Source organism: Pelophylax lessonae, assembly GCF_965119305.1.
Source record: "Pelophylax lessonae genome assembly, chromosome: 1".
In the NCBI taxonomy this organism is placed as follows: Eukaryota; Metazoa; Chordata; class Amphibia; order Anura; family Ranidae; genus Pelophylax; species Pelophylax lessonae.
Genome location: NC_138768.1, coordinates 477,670,147 through 477,693,146, shown reverse-complemented (window position 1 = coordinate 477,693,146; position 23,000 = coordinate 477,670,147). Strand labels below are relative to the sequence as shown.

The window sequence follows — 23,000 nt, the reverse complement described above, 5'->3', positions numbered from 1 at the left end:
TCTGCTCCTTTGCACCAGGTTGGGGAGAGGGTGTGGTTGTCGGCCCGTAATCTCAACCTCAAGGTGCCCGTTCCTAAACTGGCACCTAATTTTGTTGGTCCTTTTCGCATCCTCCGTAAGGTGAACCCGGTGGCCTATGCCCTTGATCTTCGTCCTGGCATGCGTATCTCCAATGTCTTTCACGTGTCACTTTTGAAGCCACTGGTTTGCAATCGCTATACTTCTTCACTTATGCCCCATACACACGTGCAGATTATCTGCAGACTTTTGTCTGCAGACTTACCAAAACCATGTAATATGATGTCAAACCTAAACACTTTCAATTTGTATGCAATCCGGCAGGCCCTTGCACTACATAGAAAAGGTAAGTCTGCAGACAAAAGTCTGCAGATAATCTGCACGTGTGTACGGGGCATTACTCGCCTCCGTCCCATTCCTGTGGGCAATCATGAGGAGTATGAGGTTAGCGACATCTTGGATTCTCGTCTATTCCGAGGTCAGGTTCAATACCTGGTTCACTGGAAAGGTTATGGTCCTGAGGAGCGCTCCACTGATGTTCATGCTCCAGCCCTTTTCCGCGCTTTCCATGCTCGCTTTCCTCAGAAACTGTTTTTTGCTCCGTGGAAGAGGGGCTGTTGAGGGGAGGGTACCATCAAAGTCTTACCTTGCCTTCCTGTTGGTAGCCATCTTAGACATGTGCAGACTGCTGTCTCTTATAAGCTCCATCTGCATTATCACTTGTCTGCTGCCTGGGCGTCGTTCAGTGATGTTGCACACCTGACATATCTATCTATCTCTCTATCTATATTAGTGATCGACAGATATTGTTTTTTTATGCCGATACCGATATTTTGGTCATCGGGGATATCTGTATCGGCTGATATTTTAGGACATTAAATTTTTTTTTTTTTTTAGGCACTCCTTGTGGAGGGATCTGGGGGTCCCCAAACCCCTCCTCGGCACTGAAAAGCATTAAAAAACGCCAAGTTTGGCTGTTTTGAATGCGGTCAGCTTTTTTAATTCAGTGCAGAGTACCGAGTACCCGGAAGTGATGTCATGACATCACTTCCGGGTTTTTTACATGGAGACCCGGGTCTTTTCTTCAACGGCAGGATGCCCGGGTCTCCCGATGGGACAGGAGACCCAGGCAAGCCGCAGAAGGCGGCGGGGGGGGGGGGGGGGGGGGGGTTGGGGGGGACAACGACGTCCCCTCCCGCTCCTTGTAATGACAGCCGAGCGGCATCGGTTTTCATTACAAGTCAGCCGACCGTCGGCTATGCACACCGGTACCGGGGTGATGCCTCTAGCTGCAGGCATCACCCCGGTAGATGCACTTTCCCTAAATATCAGCAGTATCAGTAACCTCAGGGGCCGATTCAGATATCTCGGGGAAAGTGCATATTGGCCCCCCGATATATAGGTGTTGCCGATAATCGGTCGATCTCTAATATATACATACATACATTATATATATATATATATATATATATATATATATATATATATATATATATATATATATATATATATATAGTCTGATGGCTTTCAGACTTTGCCTTTGTGTTTGTGCTCCAAGGTACATCATCCTCTGGTCTCTGTGGTTTCTCTGTGCATGTCTTGGCTTGGCCGACGACCTTCCTGGCTCTTGTTTCCGCATCGGCAGACGACCTTGCATCGGTTGACAATCAGACTTCGGCAGACTACCCGCTTCTGGACTCGATCTCGGCTTGGATGACTACCCGCTTCCGAACTGGATCCCGGCTGTTCTTGATTTCGCTCCTCTCTTGCTGTGCGATTATTATTGTTGCATTATTTGAAAATTTGTCATTTGGACATTTCGTTCAAAGTTCATTTGTTTTTCAGCTAGTTAATGGGCATAACTCCGTAATTGGTTGTGACGTTTAACCAAAAATAAATAAATAAATAAATAAAATGAAGGACAAGTTTGGAAAATTTCTGCCAGACGAAGGGTAGATTGAAAGGTTAATGTGTTTCTCATTTGATCTGTTTGCCCCAGGCATATGTGGCAAAATGAACGAACAAAGAATTTATTTTTTTCCTTGATCGATTTATCAATCAAAATTCAGTCGTTACAGGATGGCAAAATCGTTTGTTCTCACGGCCGATTGTTCGTTATTCGAAAATGAGTTTAAATGATTTTTCATATAGTGTATGGCCAGCATAACAATAACTAGGCAATGAAAAACCCCCTCTCTAAGTCCCGGTTCACATTTGTGCGATGTGGTAACGCTGCGAATATACAGCGTGTTCCCGCATCGCATCCGCACCCCTGGCAGTTCACATATGCGATACGCTGGGGGTGCCAATTAAAAGTTAAAGACACCCCCAGATAAAATCGCATATCGCAGTGCGATCTGTAAGTTCGCACAGAATCGGATCGCACTAGTGTGAACCACGATGCCATCAGATTCTGCTGCGGACCAAGGAAAGGGTCCTGTGCGTCTTTTAGTGCGATTGAGGTGCGAATTCAGCCATACAAACTGTGTGGCTGAATTTGCACTGCACAGAGATCGCATGTAATTTTAGGAGCAGTGCGCTCCGAATTACATGCGATCTCTGTGATCGCACTAATGTGAACCGGCACTTAATTGTGAAGCAGCATAAAATTCTTTAGTTCAGACATTATGATCAATGAAAACTCACTGCCATTTTAACTGATATGCAAATCACAATACTGTATACCTAAATTTAGCAACCCTACATCTCATACTCTTACCTCATACCTTCAACATGACACTTTTAGCGATATCAAAATTGAAAGGATAGCCCCATGGGAATCCGCTCTCTTTCCCAGCCTCTTCCTTCTCTCCTTTGTTCTACTCCTTTTCTCTTTATATTCTTAAACTTTATTCTCCCCCTAATTTTAAATTTTAAGTCTACCAACTCTCCTCTATGTACAGTTCTGCAATAACATATGTGAACCACATTGTGGAGTAGGAACCAAATCTTTACGAATGTATTCTGTATCGAACTCTATTGATTTTGTGACCGCAAACGTGACCAGAGTTGTACTTTTGTAAGTTTTGCAAGTAATGTACCTTTGATCTTGCTAGGATACCACTCTTTTGCGGTGCAGTGACACTGGCTTTCTAGTGTTAAAACATGTGGTGATGAGGCAACATATTTCCTCCCAGCCACCTGCCAATTGCTCTCTAAAAAGTGATCCACCCCACCATGCGCACTCCTGAGTTTATATGGGGACCCTCCAGTGTGATCACAATAAGATCAGATAATAACCACACAACTATTTAGTGGGCAAAGCCCACAGCATTTACTGAAAATGTAGATACAGCATACAGAGCATAAAAGATTATTTAGATTGTATTTTATTCTCATTACAAAACAAAAAGTTAATATTTTTCAGCAGTAAAAGTAATATTAAAAAAAAAAAAAAAAAAAGACAAAATGTAAGTGTTACATTACCTGCTGGCAATTTCTGTATACCGCAGCTGTAGTTTTTCTTGAAGATTATGCTGCAAAATTAAAAGAAGTGCATTTTAAGCCCAAAAGTACTGCTTGCATGCAACTATTTTTTAAATTATATTGTACCCTCAACTGCAAATTGAAAAAATGCACAAATAAGCATTCACGTTTCTGGCTATAGAAAGAAGCTGTTGGCAACCCTCAATCTCTTTGTAAGCTGGTTGCAGTCATCTCCAAACTTCAATTCCCTCATTCATACATTCACTTTGAGCTTTAGACCCCGTTCACACTGGGGTGACTTGTCAGGCGACCTGGTCGCCTGACAAGTCGCCGTGGGTCGTTTGCCATAGAGTAGCACAGGACCCGTTCTAATAGGAGCGACACAAGTCGCTCAGACTTAGAAAAAGGGTCCTGTACTACTTTGGGGCGACCTGCATTGACTTCAATGATATGAAGTTCGTGCATGCCGCTCCAAGGTCACGGTGCGAGCTGCACACCGCGACTTCACAGGTCGCCCCGGGAAGTCGGGTCGCCTGTATGTGAACCGGCACATACCATTACACTATCTTACACAATGCATAATGTGATATTTTGTAAGTATTAAGTGGGTATAAACCCGATTCATAAAATTTGAGCTGGGCAAATCTATCTGTAGTGTTTAACCTCCCTGGCAGTATTCCGGAGTGTGGCTCGGGGGTTCATTTTTAGTACCAAAAGCGGTTACCCCGAGCCACACTTGGGATTACCCCACAATGTTTCTCACCTTCCCTGCGATCCCCCGCCATCCTCCCCACAGTCTCTCCCCGCTCTGTGCACGGCCGATTGCCGGCACTTGCCTTCCAGTTCCTTTCCTTGTGAGCGTTGCGACGCAGGTGGGTGGAACTGGTGGCAAATTCAAAAGTGTAAATACACAAATGTCACAATACAAAGCTGTGATACTAACGGATTACACTGTATCATGCAATTTCAGCACAGGATTGCACCTGGATACTTTTCGAGTGCCCTGCCTGTGCTTTTCCAATGCTTTGTGCCTAGAAAATTTTGAACGACCATGGCGTCCAAAAAGTTTTTTTGCGCAAAAGCGCTTTTAGACAAACTGGAAAACAGCGACAGTGAAACTGATTTACTTGAACTGAGCGATAGCGATTCGTGGAAAAATTCGTCATCAGGTACGTAAAGTGACGACAGTGACGATTCTGATGTCTCTTTCTGGCACATAGCTTGTGGAATTTGGGAAGTATATCAAAATGATTCTTCAGAATTTCCAATGGAGCCATGTGCCAGAAAGAGACATCAGAATCGTCGCTGTCGACACTTTCCGTACCAGGAGACGAATTTTCCCATGAATTGATATCGCTCAGTTCTTCAAGTAACTCCATTTCGCTGTCGCTGTTTTCCAGTTCGTCTAAAAGCGCTTTTGCGCAAAAAGAACGCTTTTTGGACGCCATTATTGTACTCAATTTTCCAGGCACAAACAACTGGAAAAGCACAGGCAGGGCACTGGCAAAGTCACCAGGTGACATCCTGTGGTGAAATGGCATGATACAGTGTAATCTGTTAGGATCTCAACTTTGTATCATGACATATAGTGTATTTAAATTTTTGAAATTGCCACCGGTTCCACCCCCCTGCGTCACAACGCTCACAGGGAAGGGAACCGGAAGACAGGCGTCGTCATCGGCCGAGCCCACAGCAGGAGGACAGGGCAAGGACGGCGGGGGAATCACAGGGGAAGAGGAGTTTTAAAATGTAAAATAACAGATTTCCGTGCAAAACAATGTACCGATTTTAGCACAGAAATCTGGACATATTCATACTGCCAAGGAGGTTAACAATCTCTCTTCAAAGCCCCAAGTCCCATAGCTTTCTCCTGCTCTGTTCTTCTGTTATCAGCATGATAACTTCTGACAAGTTCTCAGTCAACAGATAAAACCAGGCTGAGTTTTGTGTCGGGGTGGGTGCTATAAAAAGATTAGCAGAGAGCTGGTCTATTCAGAGCAGAGCTCTGCAAGCTTCTGCCTATGTGAAGAGGGCGTGTGTGCGACTTTCTTCCAATCAGCTGTCTCACACTGTATGGGCAAACTTCCTTCCCACAGGTGTACCAGGAAAAGAAAATTCTAACAGGACGTGCACTTTCTAAACAGTATATAAAGCTGAAGACAGCACACATACAAATAAAAAAAAAAAACTTATGTGGGAGGATTTATTTCACCTCTGTGTATCATCTGAGACCAGCCACTTAAATGGGTATATGTAAGGGTTTAAATCGGAAGGACTTTTATCTGGCTTTTTCTAAATGTATTACTGTTTGTCCCCTACTAAAACCAAGGAGATAAAAAAACATTTATTGAAATTTGGGATCAAATTAAAGCCCTTTTAATTAAAAGTTAGGGTAGACTCAAAATGCTAAAATGTATTATCTCTTAAAGTGGCTGCAAAGTGTGCAGGTCCCCCCTCAGCCCCCCGAATACTTACCAAAGCTCGATCTCAATCCAGTGATGTGCATGAGACCTGAGGCTCTCCCAGGTCTCTCTCTCCTGATGGTGTTAATCACAGACAGTGAGGCGGAAGTAGGGGGCAGGGCTGAGCGGCGCTCTGTGTCTTATGGACACAGAGAGCTGGCTTGGGAGCGAGCATGCATGAGTGTCCCCATAGCAAGTGGCTTGCTTTGGGGGCTCTCAGCAAGGGGAAGGGTCCCAGAACAGAGGTGGATCGGGACTGCTCTGTGCAAAACCGCTGCACAGAGCAGGTAAGTATGACATGTCATATTTTATTTCAGTAAAATGTTTTCCTTTACAATCTCTTTAGGATGAGAGCGGTTTTTACATAAGTGCATGGGCAGACATTGGGGCAGGTCTGTCAGGCACTCTCAATTTGTTGGCACTTTTTGCTTAACGTGGTTGTAAACCCTCACATGTACCGAGTAAAGTGAACAAGCCTCAGGTGATAGACAGATTAAAACAAATCCTCCTACATACGTTTTAATAGTTTATCTGCAGTCTCCCTCACTCTACATCCTTTCTGAAGTGCAGATCATGTTAAAAACCTTTATTCATCTGTCTCAGCACAAAGCAGAGGGTGGAGAGACTGCAGTTACACTGTGTGGGAGCTGATTGGAGGAAAGGAACACACCCCCTCCGCACACAGAACTGTGCTGTGAAGTGAGAAGCTCTGTTCTGAGCACTTCCCTCACTCCTCTCTCCACACAAATTTATCTCATGTGTCGGGAAAACGTCTCAGAAGTGACTCATGCTGATAACCGAGAAACAAAGCACCAGAGAGGGATACCACACTTGGAGAGACATAAGTAAACACTACAGATATATAGTGTATGTGCGAAAAATCCATAGCTGGGGTTTACAACCACTTTAAAGCATTGCCTACCCCTGAGCTAGACCTTTCAAGTATATGAATAACATTAACCACCTCAATATATATATATATATATATATATATATATATATATATATATATATATATATATATATATACACACACACACACACACACACCTTCGTATTGAGTTAGTTATATCAAGACTACAATTGAGGCTACAACTATGATCCTGGTTCCATTTTTTTTTTCCAGGTGGCGATTTTGTAAAAAAGTGATCCAAACAGCTACTTAAAGCGGAGTTCCGGGCACAGAAATGATTTTTTGCTGAACATACCCCCGGGACAGTCAGGGCTAGCACATTCCACAATGGCTAGCCTCTGATCTGTCCCGGTTCGCACTTACCTTTTAGAAGAAATACTTACTTAGAAAATTTCTTCCACAGCGTTTCCATCTCTGTTGTGGGCAGCTGAAGCCGGTGCGGTCCTCTTCTCTGTCTTCTTCCGCGTCTTCGTGTCCCAGAATGCACTGCACCGGCCCCTCTCGTCACTTCCGGTGCGGCGCCGCATTCCTAAACAGCTTCTGGGCATGCCCAGAAGCTGTTTAGCAGGGGAATGCGGCGTCGCCCGGAAATGACGAGCGGGGCCGGTGCCGTCGCATTGATTCCTGGGAGCTATGACGTTTAGCTCCCAGGAATCATCGCGAGGTAGGAAGTGACGGGGTGAGCCGCGGCTCCGAGGGAGGAAGCAGTCAGAGGTGAGTATTTACAACAACACAGCATTAACCACTTGCCGACCAGCCACTGCAGTTATATGGAGGCAGGTTCCCGCGAATCACCGTACGGCGGTTCACGGGAGCAATCCTGGGGGCATGCGGGCGCTCCCACTTGCTAGCAGGGAAGCCGATATACGGGGGCCGGCGGCCGTGATTGCCGCCTGGCATCCGTGATCGCTCCTCATTAAAAGAGAACTGCGGTCTGCTGTTGTAAACACAGCAGACTGCTGTTCTCTCAGCTATAGACACAGAGCCCCTGCTGTATTCCTCCTATTTAGGTCACATAGGTAACACAGATCTATGTGTTGACTCACAAGCCCACCCCCCCCCACAGTTAGAAAACACCCCCTAGGCTCACATTTAACCCTTTGATTGCCCCTGGGTTAACCCCTTCCCTGTCAATGTCATTATTACAGTAACAGTGCATATTTATAGCACTGATTACTGTAGTAATGTCACTGGTACTCCCAAAAGTGTCAAAATTGTCAGTTATGGGTCCGATCTGTCCACCGCATTGTCGCAGTCCCGCAAAAAGTTACAGTGAAAAGAAAAGCATGCTTTTGCGCAAAGGTGAATGCGCACTTGGGTACGACGGAGATTGCGCCAAACATATGAGGTATAACCACAAATCTCAAAACGAGAGCCATAGATCAAGTATTCTAATAGGTTGTAAATAATAGATGATGACTAATAACTATTATTGTATTTATTAGTGTTGTTGTTGAAACACAAGTGTATACAATGCAAATCCAATGCAAATGAATCTTCGTAGCAACTTGGTTTTTCAGAGAGATTAGCATTTATTGGATCCAAGAACAGATGGCAAAATTTTACTTTGTAATTTTAAAATTCATACAATGATTAAAAGCCTTTACAGCACCCAATTCCCCAGTCCTAGCAAGCCTAGTAGCATTCCACCCATCCAGCATATATGTCCAATCTAGAATATTATTTTGGTACAGCATTGCATGACCGCACAATTTTGTGTTAAAGTAAAGCATTGCTGAATCGCAAAAAATGGCCTAGTCATTAAAGCGGAGTTCCAGCCACAAAATGGACATAATCGATTTTGGGCCATCCGCTTGCTTTTGGTCACCTGAAAAATAAATGGATAGTTACGATTTTTTTTTTTGTTTACTTACCTTGTTATTGAAGAAAAATATACTCACCTTTCTTCCACTTCCTCCCTCTGCGGCCGCGGCCCGCGCCGTCACTTCCTCCTTGCATTGATTCCTGGGAGCTGAACGTCATTGCTCCCAGGAATCAATGCGCCTGCACCGGTGCGGGCACGTCATTCCCTGCTAAACAGCTGCTGGGCATGCCAAGAAGCTGTGGAGGGATGACGCCCCGCACCGGAAGTGACGAGCAGGGCCGGTGCAGGCGCATTCTGGGAGAAGAGGACGGAAGAGGACACAGAAGAGGATCGCGCTGGCTTCAGCTGCCCACATCAGAGATGGCAGCGCTGGAGAAGAAATTTTCAAGTATTTCTTCTAAAAGGTAAGTGCGACCCGGGATAGTACAGAGGCTATCCATTGTGGAATGTACTAGCCCTGACTGTCCCGGGGGTATTGAAAAAAAAAAATTTGTGGCTGGAACTCCGCTTTAAGAGGGCAAATCCTTCCAGGCCAAGAAGTGGTTAAAGATGCCGAAGCCGGCTTCCTGACCCAGCTCCTTAACAACCAGCATTTATGGATGGGGTACTAGAACAGGTAGTGGGCCATTTCCCCTTTTTTTAGCTTAACGCATTACGGTAAAAAAAAAAAAAAAGTAATGACTTTAGAGCCACTTTAAACTTCCCAAAACGAAAGAATATGAAGACAACTTAACCACTTACCGCCCGCCCTATAGGCAAATGACGGTGGGAGGTGGTTACATTATCCTGACCGAACGTCATATGACGGCGGCAGGATAATGCGCTCTCCGATCTCGCTGACGTAGGCTCTTTACCATGTGACCAGCTGTGTCCAATCACAGCTGGTCACATAGCAAACAGGAGGAGCCGTTGATCGGCTTTCCTCAGTTCGTGCCTGACAGGCACAAGTAGAGGAGAGCCGATCTGCGGCTCTCCAGATAGGGGGGTCTGCACTGATAATCAGAGCATTGCCACTAGAACCACCAGGGATGCCCACCCATGACCCCAGGGATACCCACCATGGCCACCAGGGATGGTAATCAGGGCTCAAGGAGCCTGCCATTGCGCTCCCCATCAGTGCCCATCTATCAGTACCGACCACCAGTGCCGCCTATCAGTGCCCACCAATGCTGCATATCAGTGCTGCATGTTAGTGCCACCCCATCAGGGCCACCCTGTCAGTGCGGCCTCATCAGTGCAGAAAAAACATATCTATTTACAAAAATATATAACATAAACGAAAAAAAATGTTTTTTTTTTTTTTTTTCAAACTTTTCTGTATTTTTTTATTTGTTTAGCAAAAAAGAAAAAACCTTGTGGTGATCAAATACCACCAAAAGAAAGCTCTATTTGTTGGGAAAAATAACATAAATTTGGTTTAGGTGCAGTGTTGCATGACCGCGCAATTGTCATTCAAAATGCAACAGCGCTAAAAGGGGAAAATTGGCCTGGGCAGGAAGGGGGAAAAGTGCCCGGTATTGAAGTGGTTAAACAAGTCCTTGCATTTGTATCAGATGAAGCAGGCCTTTGCACTTCCATTTGGATAGTGTATGAGAGAATTGTTGGAGTTGTACAAGCAGCCACCTCTATACGCTGCCTCCCATTTATTCGGTCGAGCTCCTCAGATTAGTCAGAGTAACAATGTATTGATGAAGTAAAAATCGGCATAACATTACCCCAGACGCCCAGTTCCGCAGCCTCTGGATGAATTTTGTAGCAGAAGCCATCTCTCTTGTCAAGGACACCAACAGCGGAGTACGAACTAATGTCCCCTTGCCATTTTACAGCAAACCAATGTGAGCTACTTCCGGTCTCCAGAAAGATGGCGACCAACCTGTGAGAGACTACATAGTAGTAACAAAGGAGGGCCCTAGCCCTTCTTAATAACGTCAAATCTGATGAGACCTTTAACAACAACCAGCTTTCTTGTCGCCGTTTTCGTAATAAGCATTTTCATTCGTTCACTTGCCATAAGCGTCCGCTAAGAACAGGCGTCATTCGCCCCGCCCAGTCTCTATGAAGGCTATAAAAAGGTGCGGTGTAGACACGTGATCCTCTTTCCTTGCTCGAATCCGCCATCATGGACACAGGCCGCGTGCAGCCGATCAAGCTTGCTCGGGTATATATCGTCATGTGTTTAGCTGTAGTGATGTGTCGCTTTCCGTTCTCTGCTGGTGCAGGCTTGTAGAGTCATTGGGCGAGAGGACGTGTGCTTGCTATCCTGTGCATGTGATCGTGTGTGGGCTTTTACACCTTAGTATGTTAAACCTGCTTAAAGGAGAGCCATGTGGAGACTCCTCTATTACACAGCAAAGAAAGATGGATGTCCAGAGAACCCGTGCTAATCGGGGGAGGGAACAGATCGCTATACTCTAGTATATAGTCTATAGTGCTGCTTGGCGATCGTCATCACTTTGTCTTTCATTACATTGTAGCTGCTGACCTAAAGTAGCTCATAACGTTTTATTCATTACAAGTATGCAATCTGCAGTGTGACAAAGTCGAAATGTTTTTTTCTTTGGGCGGGCGGGGGGGGGGGGGTTAATGGGGCGGAATTAGTGTACCTGTCACTGCTGTCTGTACCCGTATTAGGGAGGTACACCCCTCTATTTGCTTTGTTTACATTTATTGAGTTATTTTGGCACAAAACGGGAATGGGGAAATCTTCCTTGTGTTGACAACCAGTAATCCCCCCCTCCCCAACGAAGAGATTTACCTTCTCTTCCTGTTTGGCTGTGGGAGATTTGGCTTCTCTTCCTGTTTGGATGTGGGAGATTTGGCTTCTCTTCCTGTTTGGCTGTGGGAGATTTGGCTTCTCTTCCTGTTTGGCTGTGGGAGATTTGGCTTCTCTTCCTGTCTGGCTGTGGGAGATTTGCCTTCTCTTCCTGTCTGGCTGTGGGAGATTTGGCTTCTCTTCCTGTCTGGCTGTGGGAGATTTGGCTTCTCTTCCTGTCTGGCTGTGGGAGATTTGGCTTCTCTTCCTGTTTGGCTGTGGGAGATTTGGCTTCTCTTCCTGTCTGGCTGTGGGAGATTTGGCTTCTCTTCCTGTCTGGCTGTGGGAGATTTGGCTTCTCTTCCTGTCTGGCTGTGGGAGATTTGGCTTCTCTTCCTGTCTGGCTGTGGGAGATTTGGCTTCTCTTCCTGTCTGGCTGTGGGAGATTTGGCTTCTCTTCCTGTCTGGCTGTGGGAGATTTGGCTTCTCTTCCTGTTTGGCTGTGGGAGATTTGGCTTCTCTTCCTGTCTGGCTGTGGGAGATTTGGCTTCTCTTCCTGTCTGGCTGTGGGAGATTTGGCTTCTCTTCCTGTCTGGCTGTGGGAGATTTGGCTTCTCTTCCTGTTTGGCTGTGGGAGATTTGGCTTCTCTTCCTGTTTCTCTATATGGGAGAGGAAGTGAGGGGGGAGGTCTACCTAATAAGACAAATAGCATAAACTAACAGGAGTTATAATTTCCTAATGCTATCCAAAATTAAAAAATCTTTCTTGCTTGAAGCCAGACAACTTACTATACTCGGGTGAGGTTAGTGTTGGCAGGTTGTCTTGGTTTTTTAGACCTCATGCACGCTAGATGTGTTTATAACATAGCTGCTTCCAGTTTTTTTAGGATTCTTAACCACTTTAGCCCCGGAGGATTTTCCTGCATAAAGTCCAGGCCACTTTTCAACTTGGCACTGCCTGACTTTAACTGACAATTGCGTGGTCATGGAATGCCATACCTAAACTAAATTTACGTCCTTTTTCCCAGAAACAGAGCTTTCTTTTGGTGGTATTTGATCACCTCTGTGCTTTTCATTCTTTGCAATATTAATAAAAGAGCAAGAATTTTGCGAAAAAATTGACATTTTCTACTTTAACAGTTAAAAAATATTCAATTTTTGTCATATATTTAGGCCAAAATGTATTTAGCTACATGTCTGACAAAAAAAATTCTCAATGAGCGTATTTTTAACCGCTTTAAGACCGGAAGATTTTACCCCATTCCTGACCAGGCTTTATTTTGCGATTCGACACTTGTTTTAACAGCCAATTGCGCGGTCCTGCGACGATGTACCCAAATTTTATGTCCCTTTTTTCCCCCCCCCACAAATAGAGATTTCTTTTGGTGGTATTTGACCACCTGTGCGATTTTAAATTTTGAGAAAAATTTTTTTTTCACATTCTGATATATAACATTCCCCCAAAGAAATGTATAAATCAAAATTTTTTAACATTTTAGGCCAATTTATTTTCTGCTACATATTTTTGGTAAAAAAATCACAATAAAATGTGATCTGTCCCTGCCTGTCACAGAGCAGATCCGCCCGCTTTGTTTACACAAGTGGGTGGATTTTCACACTTTTTCCCCAGATGATCGGGGAAGAACGGTGGTGATCACCGCCTCTCCTCCCCTGGCCCAACTCCCGCGGTGTCTGAATACAGCGGGAGCGAGCCTCTGGCGGCGCATGCCGCAGAGAGAGGGAGGAATCCGGTGACGTAAGTCTACGTCGCTGGACCCAGCCGAGCCGATCTGCTGCAGTAGCAGCAACGTGAGCGGTCAGCAAGTGGTTAAATGCTCCTTCAAGTTGGCTTATGTGCCCATGCGTTTAGTGGCCAGAGCCTTTAGAGTCTTTTGGGCTTCATGTACATAGGCCATGGGAAGCCGCAGAACGTTCTATCATGAACGCAATTCTTTTGTGTTCAGGAGAGGGAGGTTGAAGCTCACCCAAATTCGGTGGCTCCTAAACTCTGCTACAGCCGACACACCGGCTTTTATGGAGTTGAGTTTAGGGGCTTTGGCAAAGAAAGGCCAAAAGCTCATACACTCAAGCTAGGGGCTGCCACTGTAGGCTTAGTATACATGAAGCCTTAACCACTCATGGACCGGAAGATCCCACTTAATGACCAGGCCATATTTTGCGATTTGGCACTGCGTTACTTTAACAGACAATTGCGCGGCCGTGGGACTCTGAACCCAATTTGATCACCTGTGCGATTTTTATTTGGGCTATAAACAGAGCGACAATTCAGAAAAAAACAATATTTTTCCAATTCTGCTATATAGCATTCCAAAAAAAATTTACAAATCAAAATTTTTTAACATTTATGGCCAATTTATTTTCTGATGCCTATTTTTGGTAAAAAAAACAAAATTGTAATAAGTGTATTTTGATTGGTTTGTGCAAATTTATCGCGTCTACTAACTACGGGAAAGATTTGTCATTGTTTTCACTGCTTTTTTTTTTTTTTTTTTTTTTTTGCTTGACTGCACATTGCGGCGGACAAATCGGACCCCTGACTGACATTTTTGACACTTGAGGGGACCAGTGACGTTACTACAGTAATCAGTGCTATAAATATGCAGTTACTGTAATAATGACACTGGCAGGGAAGGGGTTAACACAAGTGATCAAGGGGTTAAGTGTTGACCTGGGACGTGTTTCTAACTGTATGGGGGCAGGGCTTGTAAAATGATCAAAGACCTGTGTTCCTATATAGAAGGATCACAGGCGCTCTGATTCTTCCAGAGAAGAACGGTCAGCTGTGTTTACAACAGCTGACCGCGGTTGTCAGGCGGCAATCGGAGCCACCTGCCCCATGCAATGGCATCCTCGCTGCTGAGTGGGGGTGGGTACGTCGGTTCGCGCAGGACGGCCGCCCTGCCGCAGTATAGCTGCGGTGGGCAGTTAAAGGAGCAATCCGCTCTGACCTGAGTTGTCACAAAGTGTACTAGGCTTTAAAGTAGAACTTGGGAACATAGATTAGAGCTGCGTGATTAATCGTTAAAAAATCACGATTAAAAAATATATATTTTTTTTTAGCAGAGACCCTAGAGAATAAAATGGCGATCGTTGCAATAATTTGTCACACTGTATTTGCACAAAAGTCTTTCAGATGCAGTTTTGGGGGGGGTACACTTTAATGAATTATAAAAAAAACTAAACGGTAAAGTTAACCCAATTTTATTTGCATAATGTAAAAGATGTTACGCTGAGAATCGTGATCTCTATTATAAGCAAAAAAAACGGAATCTAATTTTAGCCAGAATCGTTCAGCTCTAGATTTTAGGGAGTAGATAAATGCTTTTTTCCTTAAATAGTTATGTGTAAGATTATTGAAGCATTCTGGTGGCTACCACAGCTATAAATTTGCAGCCGACAGCACTGCTGCTTCTAAATGCCAGTCCCAGGAGCTGTTGGGTGAGGCTTGACTACTTTGCACTATGGAGGCCGTCATCTTAGAAAGGGTTGTGTTTTGACCAGATTCAAAGTCAAGGAAGACAGTGAGCAGCAAATTATTACTAGGAGTCAATAATGAGAGGAAAATACTTGCAGGGATACCATAGGCAAAACTGGTCACTTTTACCCTCTGCCTACCATTCCTTTGAAACTACCTAGAGTTCAGTTGAGTTTTACATCATGCATTGAATTGAAACAGAATAGTTGGTGGATATCAATAGAAATGCTTGGTTCAGCATAGTTTTCAAACATGCAAAATTGACTTTGTGGTGCTAAAGGATTACTTTACTAATATTAGATAACATAATTTTAAAATATTTGTAAATGGAAGTCTGAGTGTCCCTTCAGCCTGACAAGTTGCGGTCCATGCAGTGCTACGGGAACCGTTCTAATAGGAGCAACTCAAGTCGCTCCGACTTAGGAAATAGTTCCTGTACTACTTTGGGGCGACATCGGAGCGACTTGCAATGACATTAATTAGATGAAGTCCGTGCAAGTCGCTGTGCACGCGACTTCACAGGTCGCCCCCGAAGTTGTGCCGCGGTAGTGTGAACCGGCACTTAGGTGTCCAAAAAGAGGAGCTGCCAATTTTCAAAGTGTATTGTGGTTTAATACCACTTCAGAAGGGGAGTGAGGAAGCCACAGTTAGGTGAATCTACAAATCAAGTAAATTTTCAGTATTCATACAGACTCAACATTGTTATATAAAGTTAGACAATCCAAATATGCTCGGTCTAAAAGTTGTTCCATCAGATCCAGAACCCAGAAATCAGTTGTCTCCCTGGGGCAAGCATGGGGGAGCACAAGGGGAGAGGGAAGCTAATGTAGAAGACAGCCACAGAAGTATACAAAATGAGCACCTTATGTCTCCTACAGAATGTACACTAATCTGATACATACATAAAGGGAAAATCTATTCCATCAGTTTTCTTGTGATGAGGTTACAATGCTGCACTGCTCTAAATTCAAAGCAGAGTTTGGCACGTTAGAGTGTGTACTTGTGCTTTCCATTTTAGTCTTTGCCTGCATGTATTGGGAGAGCTTGCTGGTAATTGATTAATCCTATAAATGTTTATCTTGTGTTTTTATAGTATCCTGAAATTTTTCTTGTAGGTAACAAAAGTTCTTGGGAGAACTGGATCTCAGGGACAGTGTACTCAGGTTGGTGTCAAGTATATTGACAATTCTTTTACATTTTAAAGTGTAAAGTCTTTTTAAAAAAAAATGTTGGCGCTGCAACTAACAATTTTCATAATCTATTAATTGGCCGATTATTAATTGGATTATTCGACTAACCGGATAACCTTTAAAGTGTGGTGTATAATTTAGTTACTATGTAAAGTTTAAAAAAGGCAATTTGTTTCTAAATTTTTATATGCAGTGGTAAATCTAAATAACCAGCTATATGGTTAGGGAGCAAAATCTCTAATCCACTTTGAGAATAACATACAGAAGAGATATACTGTATATACTATTAGAAGTTGAATTTGGTAAATATAAGACTCGGATCACATTTTATGTAAAAAAAAATGAATTTTTTTTTTTTTTTTGATTTTCAGACAAGTGTAATATATGGTGTATAACAGACTCCCTTGTCATAGGCAGGTTGCTTGATAAGTTACCTGTGCCTGCTGTCACTTATGTTGGCAATACAAAAATGTCTTCCTTCAAAAAAAAAATAATTTTAAAAACATTTGTTCGATTTTCAAATTGTTAGTGGGGTCAAATCGACTTCTTTTCAACCACAGTGATGGGAAGATTTGAAAGACCAGAATTGGTCAAAGGAATTTTCAGTGTATGTGGTCTTCCAGAAAAAATATAAATTTTAAAATTGAATGTTAAAAGCAAGTGGAATTTTAAAACTAATTTCTTTCACTTAGTGAATGTACGAAGATTGTTTGTATGAATATTTTTGTCTGAAAATCGCATGTGTATGGCCAGCAATAAGGCTTTCTTCACACCTAATGCAGTTTGCCTTTGATGCGTTTTTCGCATTAAAGTTGTTTTTTCTTTTTAGGGGGTGCTGGGGAGGCTGGTAAACACATGTTATACTCCACACTCACAACTTTCTCACTCGTAGGTCCGTGTTGAGTTCATGGATGATACCAACCGCTCCATCATAAGAAATGTAAAGGGCCCTGTTCGTGAGGGGGATGTGTTGACCTTGTTGGAATCTGAACGTGAAGCTAGAAGATTACGCTAGCAATGCCTTGTGTATGTATTTAACATAAGTTTCAAGCGAAAAACTCCAGGTTTTGGTGAAGTTTAATAGTTTTCTTAAACCAAGCTGGTCTAAATTATTTATATCACTAACAGATGCAGTGGCCTTGACTACATACAGTATATCGTGCCGCGTTTCAGTATCGGGACTAGAACTTTCCTGCCCTGCTTCCAGAACAAATGGAGGTGGGGCTGAGCATGGTTCAGCTGTTCACAGGAAGCTTGGTATTTGATTCATGTATACAGCTTCTGGTTGGCTGAGACAGAGGACTTCATCCACTCCCCCCTGCCTCAGCCAACCACAGGAAATTTTGTACCAGAACAAAGCATATATTACATATTTAGTCAGGTTGAAAAGACATGTCCATGCTCAACGAATAAAAAAACACACTAAAGAAAACCCAGCCATACAATCCCATATACACAATCCTATACCTGCAGTTGATTCAGAGGAAGGTGAAAAACCCCAGCAAAGCATGATCCAATTTGCTACAGCAGGGGAAAAAATCCTTCTGATACCCTAAGAGGCAATTGGATATTCTCTGGGTCAACTTTACCTATAAATATTAGTACCCATTTAGAATATGTACAGCTAGGAAAGAATCCAGGCCTGTTTAAAGCAATCTAGTGAGCTAGCCAGAACCACCTCTGGAGGGAGTCTATTCCACATTTTCACAGCTCTTATGTAGAAGAAACCGTTCTGTATTTGGAGACCATCTTTTCCTCGACTTAGAGTGCCCCCTTGTCCTCTGTGATAACCCTAAATTGAAAAACTCAACACCAAGGTCACTATATGGACCCCTTATGTGTTTATACATGTTGATCATATCTCCCCTTAATCTCCTCTTCCCAAGAGAATAAATTCAGTTCCTCTAATCTTTTCTCATAGCTGAGCTCCTCCATGCCTCTTATCAGTTTGGTTGCCCTTCTCTGCACTTTCTCCAGTTCCCCCATATCCTTTTTGCGAACTGGTGCCCAAAACTGAACTGAATATTCCAGATGAGGTCTTAACTAATTTGTACAGAGGCAAAATTATATCTCTCTGGAGTCCATGCCTCTGGCTTTCTAATACAAGAAAGGACTTTGCTTGCTTTGGAAACCACAACTTGGCATTGCATGCTATTAAGCTTATGATCTACCAGGACTCCCAGATCCTTCTTGGCTATGGATTCCATGTATGATGCATGCATATTCTTAGCCCCCCCTAGTGCATAACTTTAAATTTATCAGCATTAAATCTCATTTGCCACATAGTTGCCCAATGAAACAGTGCATTGATGGACCAGCTACTGTGCATTCACCCTAGGCCAGTGATGGCAAACCTTGGCACCCCAGATGTTTTGGAACTACATTTTCCATGATGCTAATGCACTCTGCAGTGTAGTTGAACTTTATGGGAAATGTAGTTCCAAAACATCTGACATGCCAAGGTTCGCTATCACTGCCCTAGGCTGTTCCGGATTTGGGACTATCAATGTGGAATCTCATTGTTTTACTGCACAGGATATTAAAAGGACTTGAATTCTGGAGAGATCAACTATATATATATATATATATATATATATATATATATATATATATATATATATATATATATATATATATATATATATATATATATATATATATATATATGTATATATGTATATGTAATTCCAGAAAATATACTTTAACAACGTGACCCCTCAAAGGTTTTATCCTCTGAACAGGGCATTTTTTGCTATGCAACACTACTACCTTAGGCTCCTTTCACGGACGGAGTCCGTTTTTCTCAGCCGGGGATCGAGCCGCCGATCCCCCGCTGAGCAGCATGTGGACAGCTGTGTCTCCGTGCTGTGTGCGGAGACACAGCTGACAGTTCCCCATGCATCTCTATGGTGGAAATAGGATGTCAACGGACCGTCAGTCCGTTCTCACCCGATCCCATCCGATCCGCTGGACAGATGGAAAATAGGGTTTCCATCCGTCCAGATTTGACGGATCTGATTGGGTCGGATGTCAGCGGACATGTCTCCGCTGACATCCGATGCCCCATAGGAATGCATGTCTGTGTGAAAGGGGCCTAAACTGGCAATTGCTTAATCGTGCAACACTGTACGCAAATTACATTTTTATCTTTTTTTCACCAATTCTTTCTCTTAGTGATATTTGATCACCATAGGGTTTTTTATTTAACAACATTTTATTTTTAAGAAATATTCTACTTTGTTGTATAAAATATCCAATCAAATCAAATTTCTTAAATTTTGCCTAAAATGTATTGCTACATGTCTGGTAAAAACAACCACTTTAAGTGGACGGTCTTTGGGTTAATACTGGAACCAAATAACTGCAACATAAGGCCCTGTTATGTGCTTTGAATGCTGTGAGCATGGCTTTAAGTGCAAACTGACATTGTAATTTTTGTCTTTTCCAGATAAATGTGCATCGATGGACTTTGCAGCAGCTTTGTATCTTGGCTAAAAATAAAAATTAAAATGATGAATTGTTCTGTTTTTTGTAGTTTTTTTTTTTTTTTTTTCCCCTCCTAAAACTTTATTCCATAGTATCTAGTCTCTCTCTCACTCTTTTAGAGCAGGGGTCTCAAACTGGTGGCCCTCCAGGGGATTAATGTAATTGGGGGGGGGAAGTTCCACCGAAAAGGAGTAGTACACTAGGCAGAAAAAAAATCTGGCTACGCATTTGGGCAGTCCCGGGGGTATACCCCCGCTGTTATAGGTACTTGTTTTTGTTTTTTTTCCCCTGCCTAGTCAGCAGTAAGGACCTAGTACCTTGCTTGGATCTTTGGCCCTGGCAATTTTTTTATTTTTTTTTTCTTTTTAGATAAAAATGTTCTCCTGGGTTTTCCTGTGAGATCTACTCAACTGACATACTGGTCGACGGGCTGGATAATCTAGATCCAGTTGTCACCCAAGTCTAGCCAGCGAGCGCACGCAGACCTCGGCTCTGCGTTGGTCAGCAGTGAAATAGCCCCGCTGAATGGGGGCTGGCTTGCAAGTTAAATGCCTTGTAAGGTCTCATGACTGGGTCTTGACCCGAGTCGGTGTTCCTCCTGGCCGACACCCCCCCCATTTCGATGGAGAGGGGTTCTATCTGGAGCGGTGCCTTCCTGGTATTGGGAGTAGCTGTGTGTCGTCATCCCCACCCCCCCTCCTGAAGGGTTTTTGGGGTGGACGTGGCCCCCCTTGGTACAGTCGGACCACTGGGTTTCCTCCTTCCCATCAGGCACCCCCCCTTGTCTGTCCCTCATCCTACCCCCTCCACATATGTTGGGGCTGTTTGGGTGGTCTGATCCACCTCCTGGGGTGGGGGACAGTGCGCTATGCTGGCAATGGGGGGGGGGGGTGCGCGCAGCTGGCGACTGGACAATCGACTGTGCGTCGGGTTGTACCTATTGGGGGCTCCTGCCTGGGTCCCTGTAAGCCTTGTGGTGCAGCCATTTTGTTGTGGCCTGTGGGTTTCTTTACACAGCAGCCAGTTTTGTGTATTCCAGTGGCCTTTTTGCAGTGGTTTGCCATTGAAAATGCGGCGCCATAATTGAGCCCTGTGGGCAGTGTTTTTTGGCGCTAGGAGCCCCTTCAACCCCTGGTGCTGGATCTTGTGACTTGCTGATTGCTACACGTGGAGTGCAGATTATCCTGGTGGCTGCAGGTGCCTGTTTCTGCTGGGTGGGTGAGTCTGATGGGGTTCCCCCCCCCCCTAAGAATTGCTTGTGCCTGGCGACCGAGTAGTATTATCAGCGCGGTGGGGGTTGTCCCTTGCAATGTTTTAGTTCCCCCCCCCCCCCCCTGGTTAGCCATGGAGTCTTTGGAGCACATCTAACCTGATCCCCCTGTCTGAGACTGCAGGGGCCTTCTGGGTCCCAACCATCCATCAATGCACTAAAAGCCGTCCTGGAGTCCTGTGTGTCCCAGGTAGCGGTGGTCTTCGGGCAACAGGCTAGCAAAAGAGCCCCCCCTCAGTCTGCAACCACGCGCCCGGAATCCTCTGATGGTATGATTTCACTTCTGCAACCGCGCACGAAAAGGCTCTGGTGGAAGCACTGATTGTATCTGTGCGTGTGACCTTGTAGATGGGAGGATGCAGCTGTGAATTTTTAATTCACAAAACAGTTTTTTTCCAAAAAACGCGTTTTGAAAAATTTCTGCACAAATATCGTGTGACAAAGTTGCAATGACCTCCATTTTATTCCCTAGGGTCTGCTAAAAAAAAAAGTAATTTTCTAGCAAAAAATTATTTTTACATGTAGGAGCGAAGTTCCAGAAATCGCCTGGTATTGAAGTGGTTAAAGGTCTCATGGGGGGGGGGGGAAGAGTACCTTTCTTCCACAGGCTAATGAGGGCAAGGAAACTGTGGTAGATGTGGGCCTTCCTTTTCACCTTTTTCTTTTTTTTCGTCCCTCAGCGCTGACTGACAAGGGCTTGAAGCCTTTCAGGGCCACCTCTGGTGGATCCAGATGAACCTGGCAGGGTTCGTACGGTCATGAAAATCCTGGAAAAGTCATGGGATTTTGACATGACACTTTCCAAGCCTGGAAAAGTCCTGGAAAATGGGCAAAATTACTAAGTTTTGGAAAAGTCATGGAAAAGTGTTGTGACACTATTTATTTTTGTCTCTGGGCTCCCTGTATTCTGTGGGAGCGGGGGACAGTAAGTGGACTATTTTCTCTGTTTCGGGTTTGGCGGATTAATCAGCCGCAGTGCACTGCACAGCTGAAGCCTGATCACTGGTCTCTTCAATATGAATAGACCGTGACAGGCTAGGAACTCTGCGGCGGATTGATCTGCTGAAACTGAAACAGAGAAATTGTGCATTTACTGTCCCGCTCTGAGGGACGTAGCTGCGGGGGGGCCGCGATCACTGCGGGGTGTCAGGCTGGTGTCCATCGGGCAGGGCGGGCCGCGATCACTGTGGGGTGTCAGGCTGGTGTCCAGCGGGGGGGGGCCGCGATCACTGCGGGGTGTCAGGCTGGTGTCCATCGGGCGGGGGGGGGCGCGATCACTGCGGGGTGTCAGGCTGGTGTCCATCGGGCGGGCCGCGATCACTGCGGGGTGTCAGGCTGGTGTCCATCGGGCGGGGGGGGGCGCGATCACTGCGGGGTGTCAGGCTGGTGTCCATCGGGGGGGGGGGGCGCGATCACTGCGGGGTGTCAGGCTGGTGTCCATCGGGCGGGGGGGGGGGGCGCGATCACTGCGGGGTGTCAGGCTGGTGTCCATCGGGCGGGGGGGGGGGCCGCGATCACTGCGGGGTGTCAGGCCGGTGTCCATCGGGCTGGGCGGGGGGGCTGCGATCACTGCGGGGTGTCAGGCCGGTGTCCATGCCGCATCTCTGTGTGAAGAAGGCAGCGGCAGAAGGAAGGTCAGTGAGGAGTCTCGTGTGCTGGATAGGAGGGGGATGGGATGGTACAGCTGCATAGAGAGGAATTGAACTTTCATATTCCTCATGTCGCTGAGTGTTACTCCTCCTCTCAGAAGCTGCACTAGGAATATGGAAAGTTCAATTCATCTATATGCAGCTGCCCCATCCCCCTCCTATACAACTTCCTTTGCTGCCCCCCCCAGTGCTTTTTTTTAGCCCCCCCAGTGCTTTTTTTTAGCCCCCCCAGTGCTTTTTTTTAGCCCCCCCAGTGCTTTTTTTTAGCCCCCCCAGTGCTTTTTTTTAGCCCCCCCAGTGCTTTTTTTTAGCCCCCCCAGTGCTTTTTTTTAGCCCCCCCAGTGCTTTTTTTTAGCCCCCCCAGTGCTTTTTTTTTAGCCCCCCAGTGCTTTTTTTTAGCCCCCCAGTGCTTTTTTTAGCCCCCCTGCTCTTAGCCCCCTCTGTGCTCTTAGTCTGGCACCCCCTCAGTGATTTTCTGTCCCCCCCCACCCAGACAGTGCTCTCCAGTTCCTC

The 23,000-nt window shown here is 44.9% G+C and overlaps 1 protein-coding gene across 1 annotated transcript in view; it reads right to left on the bottom strand.

Annotated features, from left to right (window-relative positions):
• NDUFA7 (NADH:ubiquinone oxidoreductase subunit A7) overlaps positions 1–10,435 on the bottom strand; it is a 40,269-nt gene extending 29,834 nt beyond the window's left edge. Inside the window, exons 1-2 of the mRNA XM_082270113.1 lie at positions 10,360–10,435; positions 3,445–3,494 (exon numbers count right to left, since the gene is read on the bottom strand). Of these exons, the coding sequence (XP_082126239.1) occupies positions 3,445–3,494; positions 10,360–10,410 (101 nt within the window). The 5' untranslated portion in view covers positions 10,411–10,435. The remainder of the gene's footprint in view (positions 1–3,444; positions 3,495–10,359) is intronic.
• Between the last annotated feature and the right edge of the window lie 12,565 nt (positions 10,436–23,000).